The sequence below is a fragment of the Pipistrellus hanaki genome (genome assembly GCF_964339955.1).
Source record: "Pipistrellus hanaki genome assembly, chromosome: 1".
Lineage (NCBI taxonomy): Eukaryota > Metazoa > Chordata > Mammalia > Chiroptera > Vespertilionidae > Pipistrellus > Pipistrellus hanaki.
The window spans coordinates 158,941,212-158,955,525 of NC_140503.1; the positions used below are offsets into that span (position 1 = coordinate 158,941,212).

General features: G+C 38.5%; 1 protein-coding gene across 4 annotated transcripts in view; it reads right to left on the reverse strand.

Annotated features, from left to right (window-relative positions):
• The window catches only part of ARHGAP24 (Rho GTPase activating protein 24), a 430,260-nt gene that overhangs the window by 18,697 nt on the left and 397,249 nt on the right, over positions 1–14,314 (reverse strand). For all 4 annotated transcript variants that reach the window (XM_084881950.1, XM_084881952.1, XM_084881951.1 and 1 more), the window contains one exon: positions 1,920–2,052. In XM_084881950.1, the coding sequence (XP_084738076.1) occupies positions 1,920–2,052 (133 nt within the window). The remainder of the gene's footprint in view (positions 1–1,919; positions 2,053–14,314) is intronic.

Consider the following 14,314-nt stretch of genomic DNA (forward strand, 5'->3'; position numbering starts at 1 on the left):
ATTTTAAGCATGCTCCAAACATAGAGAAACACATATCAATAGACAAATAAGTCTCTCAAAATTGGTCATGTCTAGGACACTTCGTTTGGGGTGGGATCAGGGCTGGAAAGCCTGATCTTTCTGGAAATTTCACAAAGGGATTAAATGCTTTGTTTCTTCTCATTGTAGAACTTCCACTGAAATATAAATGGTCCCCGAAAAGCTATTGGATGATGTAATCTGATTTGTTCTTTTCCCTGTAATGGGCCAGACAGTAAGTATTTAAGCTTTCTGGGGCATATGGTCTCTGTCTCAACTATTCCACTCTTCTGTTTTAGTGCAAAAGCAACCACAGACAACATTAAATAACACACAGGCCGCAATTTTGACAAGCTTGCCAAGAAAATCCAATAGGAAAAAAGGGATAGTCTCTTCAACAAATGGTGGTGAGACAACTGGATGTGCCCATGCCAAAGAATGATACTGGACCCTTCCCTCACACCATCAACACTAATTAACTGAGAGTGGAGCATACATCTTAAATGTGAGAGCGAAAGTTATAAAGAGCTTTAAAAAAATGGGAGTAAATCTTTGTGACCTATGTTAAACAACACCTTCTTAGGTATGCAAATAAAAGCACAAGTGACAAAAAAGAAAAATGGATAAATTAGGCTTTATCAACATTAAAAATTTTTGTTCTTCAAAGGATACCAATCAAGAAAATGAAGAGACAAATCATAGAATGGGAGAAAATATTTTCAAATCACAGACTTAATAAGGAACATGTATCTAAATTATATAAAGAACTTTTACAACTTAATAATAAGATAAATAACTGAAATAAAATGGGGAAATGATGTGCCTATGACGTTTCTCAAAAAAAATGTACCCATAATCAATAAGCACATGAGAAGATATTTAAAATCATTAACCATGAGGGAAATGCAACTCATACCTCAATGATATACTACTTTACACACATTAGAATGGCTATGATAAAAAAGAGAGAGAACAAGTGTTGGCAAAAGAGAAATTGGGACCTGCACACATTGGTAATTACATCATGATGGAGCCTCTTCAGAAAACAGTGTCACATATGACCCAACAATTCTACCTCCAAGATATATATACCCAAGAGAAATGAGAATACATGTTTATAGTAGCATCATTAATAATAGCTGATCAGTGGAAACATGTGTCTTGCAACTGATAATTAAATAAATAATGGGATATTATTTGGAAATAAAATACCAATACACAGTACAATGTAGATGAACCTTGAAAACAGTGAAAGAAACCAGTTACAAAAGACAACATATTGAATGATGTCATTTATATGAAATGTCCAACATAGGCAAATTTATAGAGATAGAAAGTTGATTAGTAGTTGCCAAGACTTTGGAAAAGATGGGGAACAGATATGAAGTTTATGGGGTGATAAAATGTGCTAATATTCTATAATTAGATTTTGGTGACAGGAACAGAACGCTGAGAATATAATAAAAAATACTGAATTGTTCACTTCAAATGGGTGACTATATAGTATCTGAATTGTATCTCAATAAAGCTGTTTTCACAAAAACAGGCAGTAGGTAGGATTTCTTAGGAGTCATTGTTTGAGGTGATTTAAGAGGCACAGCATGAAAAAGAGAACATGAAGTAAGTTATCCACTTTGTTCATAGACTATGTGGCACCACAATTAACCTTTTAGGGGAGCATAGCGGCAAGGAGGGCTAATTTCATTTATTCAGTCATATTTTTCTTTTTGATAGAGAAGAGTTTAAAAATGGAACCTGAAATGTGTGTGCCAAGTCTAAATGTGTATGATGTCAATACACAGAATAGTGGGACATAATTCAAGGATAGGGCAAAGGAAAGATTATAAAGACAAAGGATCCTCAAACGAAAGCCTGCAGTAAAAATAAATGCAGATACTTACAGCTTCCTCTTCCTTGCTGAGCAGTTTCGCACATGACAGAAAATCTTCATACTTCGCGTAAGGAATCACTGGTTCTGGAAGTTCTCGGAGATACAATTTGAGAAGTGACGCCACTGTGTGCACATCCGTGTTGCTGTGAAGAGAGAAGTGTGAAGATCGTTTTTGGACTGAACCTTATAGTATTTTATATATATATATATATATATATATATATATATATATATATATATATATATATATATATACACACACACACACACACACACACACACACACACACACACACACACACACGCACTAGAAGCCCAGAGCACCGGTAGGGTCCCTCAGCCTGGCCAGCAATCAGGACCAATTGGGGCGTCTCGCCCAGTCCAGGGGGAGGGACTGCGGGAGGTTGGCCAGCTGAAGGAGGTTGGCTGTGGGAGTTTACTGACCACCAGGGGGCAGATCCTACATTGAGCATCTGTTCCCTGTTGGTCAGTGTGCATCATAGTGACTGGTCAACCAGTTGTTTAGTTTATTGTTCATAACAATCACTTTGGCTTTTATATACAATATATAGATGTGTGTGTGTGTGTGTGTGTGTGTGAGAATTATATAATATATGAATTTGCAATTAAATCAGTCAATCCAGCTTTCAAGAAATACATAGCTATGTGACGATACCTACTAGATGCTACCACAGGTGGGAAGGAAAGGAACATACATAGAAGGACACTTGCGATTTTGTGTGGTTTGAAAATATTTGAAAGTTAAGCATTTTGCTTTTGTGTGTATTTGATGTTAAGCAAAAGTGTTAACTTTTGAAAACAATGAGTCTATACCAGACTTTAAATAAAATAGAACACAATTTACAAAAAATACCAAATCTGTATATCTGTGAATTTAATGTCAAAATTAATTACTTCTGAATCTTAACTTTATTTCTTAAAATATCTCTCATTCCTGAAAAGACACTGGTGATTGGTTATAGTTACCCAAGGCTTGCCATGATATGCTGCAGCTTTTAAGCAGAGCCCATTTTGAAAATGATTGAATATCAGCATGATTGCTTGTCTAATATTCTAAGATAGTTGGGAATGCTTCTAGAAAGAAAAGGAAAGTGCTACAAAAATAAACAATGATAACTAACATGAAAAGAAATGTTTATTCTCTGCTAAATATTAGAGTGGCAAGATAATTTACTGAGATGTTATTTTATATTTTGTTTTCTGTATTTCCCTGTTTCCAGTTAATCCATGAAGATGGCTGACATCAAAGACAGAAAGAAGAGAGGTTGTCTTTTTCTGTAGTTTTGTTTTTGTTTTTTTGTTTTTTTTTATCTGGGGGCAGAGGGACAGGAAAATGCGAAGGAGTGATGGTGAGCAGGGGGTAAAAAGGTCAGTTGATTCCCAGGAAGTGGGAAGAGTGGTAGTGAACGGGGTCAGGGATTTTTGTCAGTAATGAGGACATACACCCACTCCCAGACCTTGCTGAAGGAAAGTGACAACTCGCCAGAGGGATATACCTGGACAAACTGGAACAGAGGCACTGAGATTTCCTGCCTCTGTGACTACTCTGTTGGCCCAAGAGCACATGAAAGCAGCACTGACTTCACCAAAGTAAGTGGGCTGAGACAATGGGCATTTCGCCTCTCAGTTTGGGACTCAGGTTGATTTCATCAGGCATTTCCCACAGAGCTAATATGTATTAGATGTTACAGAAAACACAGTGGCTAGGACCCCAATGAGTTAAAGGAATGTATTATTCTAGCTTGTTTATAACTTATAACTTGAGGTGAGTGGGGGTGGGCAGCAGATATTTAGCAGATAATAAAAGTTCATAATCACAAGGTGTAATAAGGAAAAGTATCAGATGCTATCAACAGAGGACTAATGTAGAGGCTGTTTCTCTGAGGAAATGATTTTGGGCCAAGATCTGAAGTGTGCGTGTGTAAGCATTAACTACATGAAAGCTGAAGAATAGATGGAGACCTTCCTGATTAATGCAAATCAGATAAACAGAGACCTAGGGGAGAGGAAGCGTCCTGTCCTTGAGGAGCTGACGAAGGCCAGGGAGACCAGATCTCATAGTGGGACTGGACCATGGACTTCACCTCCCTCAGAATTAGGGCAAGAGTGGAGGTTTTCCATTTTCACATTGAAGTGAGTCAAAGGAGGCATTCTGTCAATCATTTTGCAGATATTAAAATAATAAAGGTGACCTGATAGGGCCTGTATTAACTAATTTTATTCTTTCCATAATTAACTCCTTTTTCTCTTAAAATTCTCAACTGATAGACAATATAGAAGTCATCTCAGAGGCTTGTAAAGAAAATAAAAATCATGTCTTCCAGATGTCTTGAAAATTGTGACCAAACTCATTAATTCATAAAAATACTTTTCCCCAATTTCTTTTAAAGATAGACCTAAAATAATCTTAATGGTAAGACACGAAAGACACTATTTTCCCCCCTAGCAAACCACTCTACTTCATGCATATCCAAGCCCTTCTGTGTTTCTTGTGTTGTGTTGTGTTGTGTTGTGTTGTAAATCACCTGACCACCCCCCCCCCCCCGAGGGTGCAGTCCTCAGTAGTAACAAAATCACAAACTGATAGGACGGGCAGTTCAATCAAGTATTAAAATAAACTATTTTCATCTTTTGATTCCACTCGAATCCACACCACACTCTAACCCAACCCAATTTATGACCGGGTTAGGTTGTGTTCAAAGTCAATGACAATTTTGTTAAGTTATAGGTAGGTACAGAGAAAAATATAAAAATAAAATATAAAATAAGTATAATTTCAATATATACAATATATAATTTGTATGACCACATAGAATATATAAAACATTTATGAAATAAATGAGACAATAAGAAATATGTATATTTAACAAAAATATGTTTTAGTATGTCAATGATGAACTATTCATTACTCTCCCCAAGCACAGTTTTTAAGGTAACTTGCTGTTTTTTGTTTGTTTGTTTGTTTGTTTTTTTCATTTTTTCTCACTGCCTTTGATCAGGTTTTTATTCAAAATTAGCTGTCCAAAGTGATTTGACCTTTATGGAATAAACAAAGTTAAGTTTATGCCACAAGCTTCTTCTGCAGAGGATTTTTTTTTCTGAGGGCTTCTTAGTGGCTGGTTTCTTGGTACCTGCAGCCTTTTTACTTCCTGTATTATTTTGCTTCTAATGAAGTTAAGCTATAGCACTGAGGACATTTGAACACTAGATGGCACAATTGCAAAGTTAGATTAATAAAGATGGTGTGAAAATTCTAAGGGATGAAAGGCTGCAGAATCATTCTTCATCCGCCAGCAATGTCCTTAGTTCCAAAGCTGCAGTAATTTCCCAAGAATAGAAATATTCGAGCTATGAATTAAGGTAAGAGAAGTGGACTGGGATGATTATAGTATCCCGTCCCTACGGTAATATGTTACATTAGCTTTTTAGCTTCTAGTATACATAAAGCCACACACTGTTTAAATAGAAATAATGAAGAAAAATTACAATTATTTTCTTGTTTTTTGGATTAGAAAATGTTATTAATGTTTTTGCTTAAAGGATACAATTTAAATTTATGACTCTTTTTGGGGCTTTATTAAGCTTAAGTTATTTTATAGGAAAAAGACTTCTACATTCTCATTTTTGGCTTTGTCCTCTCCCACTGAATAGAAGAAGACAATAACTTCTGAGCAGATGTCAACATATTTGCTGGTTCTGATTCACTTCAAGAGCCTCACAGTGCATCCACCCCAATTGCCAGAATGCTACCCACTAAGATAGGAAGTCTGGGTTTCTCTAAAACAAACAAACAAAAGAACAGAACCACATTGTGCATCGAATTTTCCAGCCTGACACCTCTCCCTGATAACTCATTATTTAGCCTAATTTTTAAAAAATATTTTAATTGATTTCAGAGAGGAAGGGAAAGGTAGAGAGAGATGGAAACATTATTGACTGGCTGCCTCCTGCATGCCCCCTACTGGGGATTTAGCCTGCAACCCAGGCATGTGCCCTGACCAGAAATTGAACCTGGGACCCTTGAGTCCTCAGGCTGACACTCTATCCCTAAGCCAAACTGGCTAGAGCCTTACTTAACCTAATTAATATTTGCTTAATATTTGGCCAATTAGGTAAATACCAATTAAGATGAGTCCTATATTGTCTATTCATTTAGAATTTTAAGATAAAAATATTTTTAATTATGAAAAGAATAAAATTAATTAGAAAAGACAAGCCCTACCTATCAGATCACCTCTATTATTTGAATATCTGCAACTGTATGTTAATTGCCCAATATACCTAGAAAAACGTATTCTCTTTGCCTCAGAGAAATATATCTCAGTCTTCATCAAAGGGAGATCAAGAGACTGCATTATGTCAATAGCTAGTGTACATGGAGAATTAAAATCCCTAACCCAGCCAATAACAGTAATAACAATAGCAGTAGCACACACCTACGCACTTCATTTTGTGCATCAGGCCTTCAAAGCAGTTCATTGAATGGGTTCTGTTATTAAATCCCTTTGGGGTTCTTGAAAGGAAATTGCACATTATATAAAATTCTTTTTAGCTAATTACTGATATATGAGGGTTTTTAATGTAATACTCTTTTAGTAGAGATTCAAAGCTATTGCTAATGTAAAATCATTATACAAACCTCAGGTCTCTTTCATTCACCTGGCAGTACAATCTGCTTTCAGAACCTAAGATAAATAACCATGGACATTCTAGTCAGTGGTCGCAAAGAGGCAGAGCCAAGCCTGGGGATCCCGAATAAAGGAGCTGTCAGGCCAGAAAATGCTGGAAGCATATGCCCCTTTATTGATCAGTATACAGGTTTTGTTTACAACCTATATTGTCCTTGTACTTCTGAATTCTGCAGCGCTTTCCATTACACTTAAAGGGAGGTTCAGGAGACTTTCTATGATGGACCTAATTTTATATTCTCGGAAGACTCCCTTTGGTCATTCTGGGATTGTTCTAAAAATCACTGCCTCACCATATAGTTTACGAACATTTATGGGGTGCACTGCCCATGCCACACACTAGGTGAAGCAGAGATCTTTTTTGTCCCTCTTGGTTTTATATCTCTAATCCATCACCAAGATGCTTCCATACAATTTTTCATTTGTTCAGCTTCTTAACATTTTCTGTATAGTATAGCTATAGTCCCTGCTAGGTCTGTGACTTTAAAAAAATAGTTTTATACTTAGTGAAAATGACCTGTGTTATTAATAATCTATGTACAGTAGAGGCCTCTTGCTAAGCTGAGCAGGGATAAAGGAGTCTGATAACAATCCCTCCTTGCTCATCCTCTCTAGACCCTCCCTTCCTTCTCCGATAAACAGACCCACACACAGAGATCAGTCCAAATGCCACAGAAATTACAAGCATAATACTACAGGAAAAATCTTAAAACCTTTAAGACTCAAAATGAGAAATGGAAATTTTCTCTCCAATATGAGGCACAGAACATAATATAATCCGTTGACTTAACTGAATAGAGTGAATTTCCAATGCACCCACATGGAGAGTTATTAAAGATATCGTGAACTTATTTGCAACCCGCAGAGCGAGATAACCTAAAGTTCCCTTGGAACTAAGAAAAAATAATGTCACGCTCACAGAACTCCGTGAAGATAAGGGAGACGGAAATCAGTCAGCAGCACTACCAAGATGAATACTGCTACCAGCGTGTCTTGAACAACACACGCTCTGTCAGCCGAGTTCACAAAGACATAGAAAAGCAAATCCAAAGGTGTGAATAGCTCCAAACTAAACCAAATGCCTACCAGAAAAGCCTGGCTCTGTTCAAACTCACTTTCTTTTGTATCTGTCAAAACCTGTACACTTTTTGGCAGTGAAAGTTGAATCAAGTTAAACTGTCGTGGCTTTTTTTTTTTTTTTTTTTTTTTTTTTTTTTTTTTTTTAACACCGTTATGTAAGTGTCACCATTGAATTATATACAACACCAAAAGACAGTTTTTACCTCCAAGCAGAGTCCTGGACTACGTTGATTTACTGATTGTACCAAACAAGTCTTCTGTGTTAAAAGACTGTGGTGGGGAACTGCATGATGACTCCTGCAATGGACTGAATTATCCTCTACCAAATTCCCCGTGTGAACACCCTTGGCTCTGATGTGATGAGGTGATGTATTTGGAGGTGGGGCTGTGGGGAGGTAATTAGATTTGGATGAGGTCGTGAGGGTGGTTTGATGGGATTATGCCTTTATAAGAAGAGACACTAGAGAGCTTGCCGCTAACCCTTTTACCCGCATGCATATACAACAAGAAAAGGCTATGTGAGTACACTGGTGAGAAATTGGCCATCTATAAGCCAGAAAGAGAACCTTTACCAGAACCCAATCATGTTGACATCAGTCCATTCTCTAGAACTGTAAAATAAATTAATCTCTGTTGTTTAAACCACCCAGCCCATGGTATTTTTAATCTTTATCCTCACCTGAGTATTTTTTCCATTGCTTTTTAGGGAGAATGGAAGGGAGGGAGGGGGAGAGGGAGAGATAGAGAGAGGGAGAGAGGGAGAAACAGAGAGAGGGAGAGAAGGGGAAGGGGAGAGAGGAAGAGAGAGAGAGAGAGAAAGAGAGAGAGAGAGAGAGAGAGAGAGAGAGAGAGAGAGAGAGAGAGAGAGATGACATTGGTTGCTGGGTACTGGGGAACTGGGGATCTTGGATTGAGGATCGAACCTGCAATTCAGTTATGTGCCCTTGACTGGGAATGGAACCCAAGACCCTTTGGTGCACAGGCTGACATTTAGCCACTTAACAGCACTTGCCAGGGCCATGGTACATTTTTATGGCAGCCTAAGCTGACTAATACTACTAATTTTCATGTCTTTACATTAGTAAACATATGTGCCTGGTACTTTATCACATAACCCTTTCTTGCTTCAATTGTACCCAGGACTTGAAGTGCTATGGGTTGTAATTTTAGTTTCATATGATTTTCAAAATCTTGGCAAACAGTTCATGAAGTTGGCTTAGCTAAAACAGAGAAGTTACAGCTGTATTTAGTTACTTTGTGATTTTATGCTGTCTGCCTACATGTTTTTCCCTCACTAAATTCTGCAGATGGAGTTTCAGGAGAAACAAAGGAAATGTAACCATCAAAATACATTCAGCAATTTATTTTTTTCTAGAGGTTTCAGATTATGCAGCCCAGAATTTTCTAGAGAAGCATTATTGATGTTCTGACTCTGAGGAGGTATATTACACTAAAAATATTGTTTTAATTTCCCTAACAGTTCTTAAAACCCATATACATTCTTTAATACTTCTACTTTAAAATAAAAAACAAAGTAAAACAAAATATCACAAATAATTTTTCTAGCTAATGAAGACTAATTAACAATCAGTTTCATATATTTCATCCTTTCTAATAAAAGAGTAATATGCAAATTAACCATCACTCCGCTACATCCAGTAGCTATGCCCACCAGCCAGTCAGAGTGAGTATGCAAATTAACTCCAACCAAGATGGCTACAGCCACAGAGAACAGGAGGGAGACTTGGGTTTCCCAAGCAACAGAGGAAACCAAGCTTTCCACCTGCTCTTGCCCGCCTAGGCCTCCACTCAAGGCTATAAAGTTTCAATTATGGAAGGTAAACAAATCCAAACAGAAATGGCTGCCAGCCACTGAGCAAGTAGGAGGCGTGGCTTCGCTCCAGGCTACAAAGTTTCAATTGTAAAAGGTAAATAAATTCCAGATACCAGAGCCTTCACTGGGGGGGAGGGGGGCATAGCCAACTGCCCCCCACCACAGGAGGGGGGCATAGCCAACTGCAAACCATCCACCCAGGATGCCCCATACCCCAAGGGAACCCCTACCCTGATCCAGGACACCCTTCAGGGCAAACCAACTGGCCCCCACCCATGCATCAGGCCTCTATTCTATCTAATAAAAGAGTAATATGCAGATTGACCATCACTCTAATACACAATAGCTGCCCCCATGTGGTCAAAGATCCTGTCCCCATGTGGACACAAGATGGCCACCACAAGATGGCTAGCAGGGGTGGGTAGTTGGGAGGCACCAGGCCTGCAAGGAAGGGCAGTTGGAGGCAATCAACCCTGCAGGGGAAGGCAGTTAGGGATGACCAGGCGGGCAGAGGAGAGAAGTTGGGGGCAAACAGGCTGGCAGGGGAGCAGTTAGATATCAATCATGCTGGCATGGGAGTGGTTAGGGGGTGATCAGGCTGGCAGGCAGAAGCAGTTAGGGGCAATCAAGAAGGCAGGTAGGTGAACAGTTGGGAGCCAGCAGTCCTGGATTGTGAGAGGGATGTCCGGACTGCCCGTTTCAGCCCGATCCCACCAGGATCGGGCCTAAACCAGCAGTTGGACATCCCTCGAAGGGTCCCAGATTGGAGAGGGTGCAGGCTGGGCTGAGGGACACCTCTACCCCCTTCCCTCTTGCAAGAATTTTGTGCATCAGGTATCATATATATATATATATATATATATATATATATATATATATATACACACACACACAATATATATGTGTGTGTGTGTGTGTGTGTGTGTGTATGTGTGTGTGTGTATATATGTATATATGTATATATGTATATATATGTAAATATAATGAATACAGATAATGTGTTCCTAAAATGACCCTATTGCATGTAACTGTTACAAGTTTGGAGAATTCTGATGATCTGGTTCAGGGACTAACAATGAAGGATATAACATTCTTTTACAGAAAATTTATATATACTTTCTCTTAAAGCTCATTAATTTTCAGACCTTGGTATGTTTACAAGGAGGTTTCATGGAACCCTTGAGAATTATATCCATTGTTTCAATTAGACAGGAAGCCAAGCATTGGGGGAAGTAGGCCTGTCAGAGCGAGTGAAGAGTAACCTGACTGCATTTCCCAGTGTGTGGACTATTCCAAGTCTGGTGCCACACAAAATGGACACTAAGTGACATCACATCACAGGGAAGGAACATAGTGTTTTTCCCCCATTACCTTTCAATCCCCCTGATTATATCAAACAGAAAGTTCAAGTGGGGAATGAGAGAAGTGTTAAAGTGGTATTACCATTTGCTAGTCTTTATTTTCATCAAATATGGAGAGGGCCCCGAGGGTCAGAGTCTACGGAAAGCAGCTGTGTTCAGCTAGCATTTAATAACAAGCTTTGTAGTCACTGCATTTATGCTATGTTGACTTTGTGTCTATGGTAAATGATGCTGGTTTGCAACCAACAGTAATGATACAAAGTTCCTTTTACAACAAAATTGACAAAGAAAACAGTGAATAAATATAAATAAAAATAGCAGTAAACCTGGTACAGTTGTTATATGGATATGACCAAAGTCGATGGTACTGTATGAATGACAAGTTTGAGAAGTCCTCTAAGATAATGGTTACCAAGTCTTGGCATGCCACCATAATAGCTAAGAATTGCATCAAAAGACTGGAAAGTTAAGAGTGACCATAGCTAACCAGGAGTTGAGAGGGCTGATGCCTCTTGACTTCAGAGAATCATTTAGGAAATAGAGAGCCAGTTTACCATCCCAGACATTCACTGAGTAGGGGTCCAGAATGAGTCTCAGCAGAATGTGCCTCCCTGGCAGGCAGATGATCTCAAGTTTTTCAAGTTGAAAGCAAAACCCAATAAACTCAAGCAGGAGGGGCAAGAGGGGACAGGGCAGTGGGGTGGTGGTTTCCTCCTCCTCACCTGCCTGAAGGAATTCAAACCAAAAAAACCTGCTTCAGGAAGGGAACCTTAGCATATTCACCTTAGCACATAGGAGTTAACTATGGCAGACAGGGAGAGTCCAAGAAAATCTGTTAGATTCCCCTCTGTGTCCCATTGTTTCTGGGTGGCCATGCAAGAATTAATTTGCCACATGTTTGTTCTTTCTTAACTACCTGTAAATTGCCTATTTTCCCTTTGATTTCCCAGGCTCCTGCCTTCCTCTCCTCAGTCCAGATGGCTTATCAGCCTCAATTGCCCAAAGTGTTCTCCAGTTTCTTAGTCTTATGGAATTCCCATGTATGTACATAATAAACTTGGTCATTTTCTCCAGGTTATCTGTCTCATGTTAATTTGTTATTAGTCCAGTAAAAACAATTTAGAAGGATAGAAGGAAAATCATCTTTCCGTCCCCCACAAGGGCTTGCCTTAGGCAAACTGCTAGAAATGTGTTCTTGGCTTTTTCAACTTTTTATCCAGATGACCTTAAGCTACCACTTGCTTTTTTCACCTTCCTCCATCAATCCCTACCTTTAACCTTAAATATTTCATTCACACCATCACACAAAGGCTCTACAATGTACAGTTTGCTACTAAACTCTCAGTGTTTGCTTTCTCACATGGATCAAGGCATATAAAAGTGCAGCAAAGTATTGTACTTTCCAGTATGTTCTAAAATTTCAACCCATTTTAGAAGCTAGCAATGTATGTACTTTACACATGAACTGAATACCCCAGAAAATAATTTATATTTCACAGTAGCACACACCTACCTAGCCTAGTCAGAACTAATATGTTGCTTCCAATAATGCCATGAGGCTGATGGTACTTTTTCTCATTTCATATATGAGAAAACAGAGGCACATCACTTCAAATGAGCAATTTCCCTTTACCCCACATCCCTGTAGCCTATAGTCTGGCCAATATCTCCCAAGTTATGGTTTGAAGACCAGGCATATAAAACTCAACTCAGGATTCATTTGAATGCAGATTCCTAGGCATCCTTCAATCTTTAAAATCAGAACGCTAGGCAATGGGGTCTAGGCATTTGAATCTTGAGGTATCTTTGTATGTATTTCTTATGTAAACTAATGTTTGAGAATCTCTACTATGTCAGTAATGCTCCTCCCTTTCAAATTCACCTTTGGTAACCCTGCTCAGTAATGCTCAATCCTATATTGCTGCCCAGAGATTAAAACTACAATGTGTCTGGCTTTTCTGATTTCTAAATTTTCAGATTTGGATTCCCCCCCACCCCCCATTTTATTTCTGTAGACTTACAGTTTGTTTAGTGGCCCTAATTCAGTCTCCCAAACAAAACATAAACAAAAAGGGAGATGCTGAGGAGGACAGAATGGACTGGGTGTGTGGCAGGGCAGCTGGGGTACTGGGACAGCAGCTGTTTTAGGGGATTCTTAGACGGAACGTGTAAAATCACTTGCTTCACCCAGCCTGCTGTCCTTGCTCTTGGACGCTGTGTTGTAAGCACGTAGTTATTTTGTTGCAGAGCAATTAATGCTGTGAGAGTGATACCCACAAGGCCATTCGTGACTCTATGTTCCCAACTCTTTCAAAATGAATCTTCTTTAACAGCTGATGCCATGTGGAGAGCTCTGGGAACAAGATAACACTTGGCTTCTAATTCGATTTTACACATTCTGTTTTTTATTGTGCCCCCTTAAAGGGGGGAAGCTGAATTAAAAAAATGTTGAGTTTTAATTTTTTTATTCCTAAATAGAAAGAAGAAATGAAAGAAAGAGTGGATAGAAACAAATTTTCTGTTGTTTTTAAATAGTTGACATAAACTGATAAAATACAAAAGTCAATGTGAATGTCCTTTCTCACAAAATTCATTTTGGTCAAGGAAACTGTGGGAATATGTCATCTAACTGTAAAACACAGTAAGCCATGCATACATGAGTCTTAAACTTGGACCTCATAACCGTAAAAATAACATTTGATATAATTAAAGAAGAGAAAGTGCATGGTTTATTAAAAGCTGGCCCATGCACTTACAACCTCTCTAAATTCAAATAGTGTATGTTCCAAGTTTTTTTCCCCTCTACTATCTTTTTTTTCTTCCACAGGACAAAAATATTATCTTCCAAATGCTTCTATAGTTTCAAAACCACAGGCTAATTTATCAATAGAAACGCTTGTCAGCATAGGTCTGATGTGTACTAAACATTGAAAACAACAGAAGGGGAATCAAACAAATTGAGGTACTAATATGATAAATTATTACACCGTCCTTGAATCATGGTTTTGAAAACTACTTAGTAGTATAAAAAGTTGTTCATGATATATGTTAACAAGAAAAGGCAAAATGTAAAAATTGTGATTCATATATATATATATATATATATATATATATATATATATATATAGCTATATGCCCAAGTCTATAAATGTCTATTTATGTTATATATAGTAAGAGCTCTCTGGGTTGTTTAATTTTGAAATATTCACCTTTCCTTCTTACATATTTCTATACGAATTCGTGCATGGGTGTGGTCCGGCCAGCGTTCCCCAACTGGGGCTGATTGGGGCCAGGCCAGTAAGGGGAGGGGGTGTGGGAGGTTGGCGGGCCAGCCCTGCCCATGATCGGGGTGGGGGTGGGGGGGCAGATCAGGGCTGCAGTGCAAGTCAAAGCAACTGGTCATTCCAGTTGTTCTGGTCAT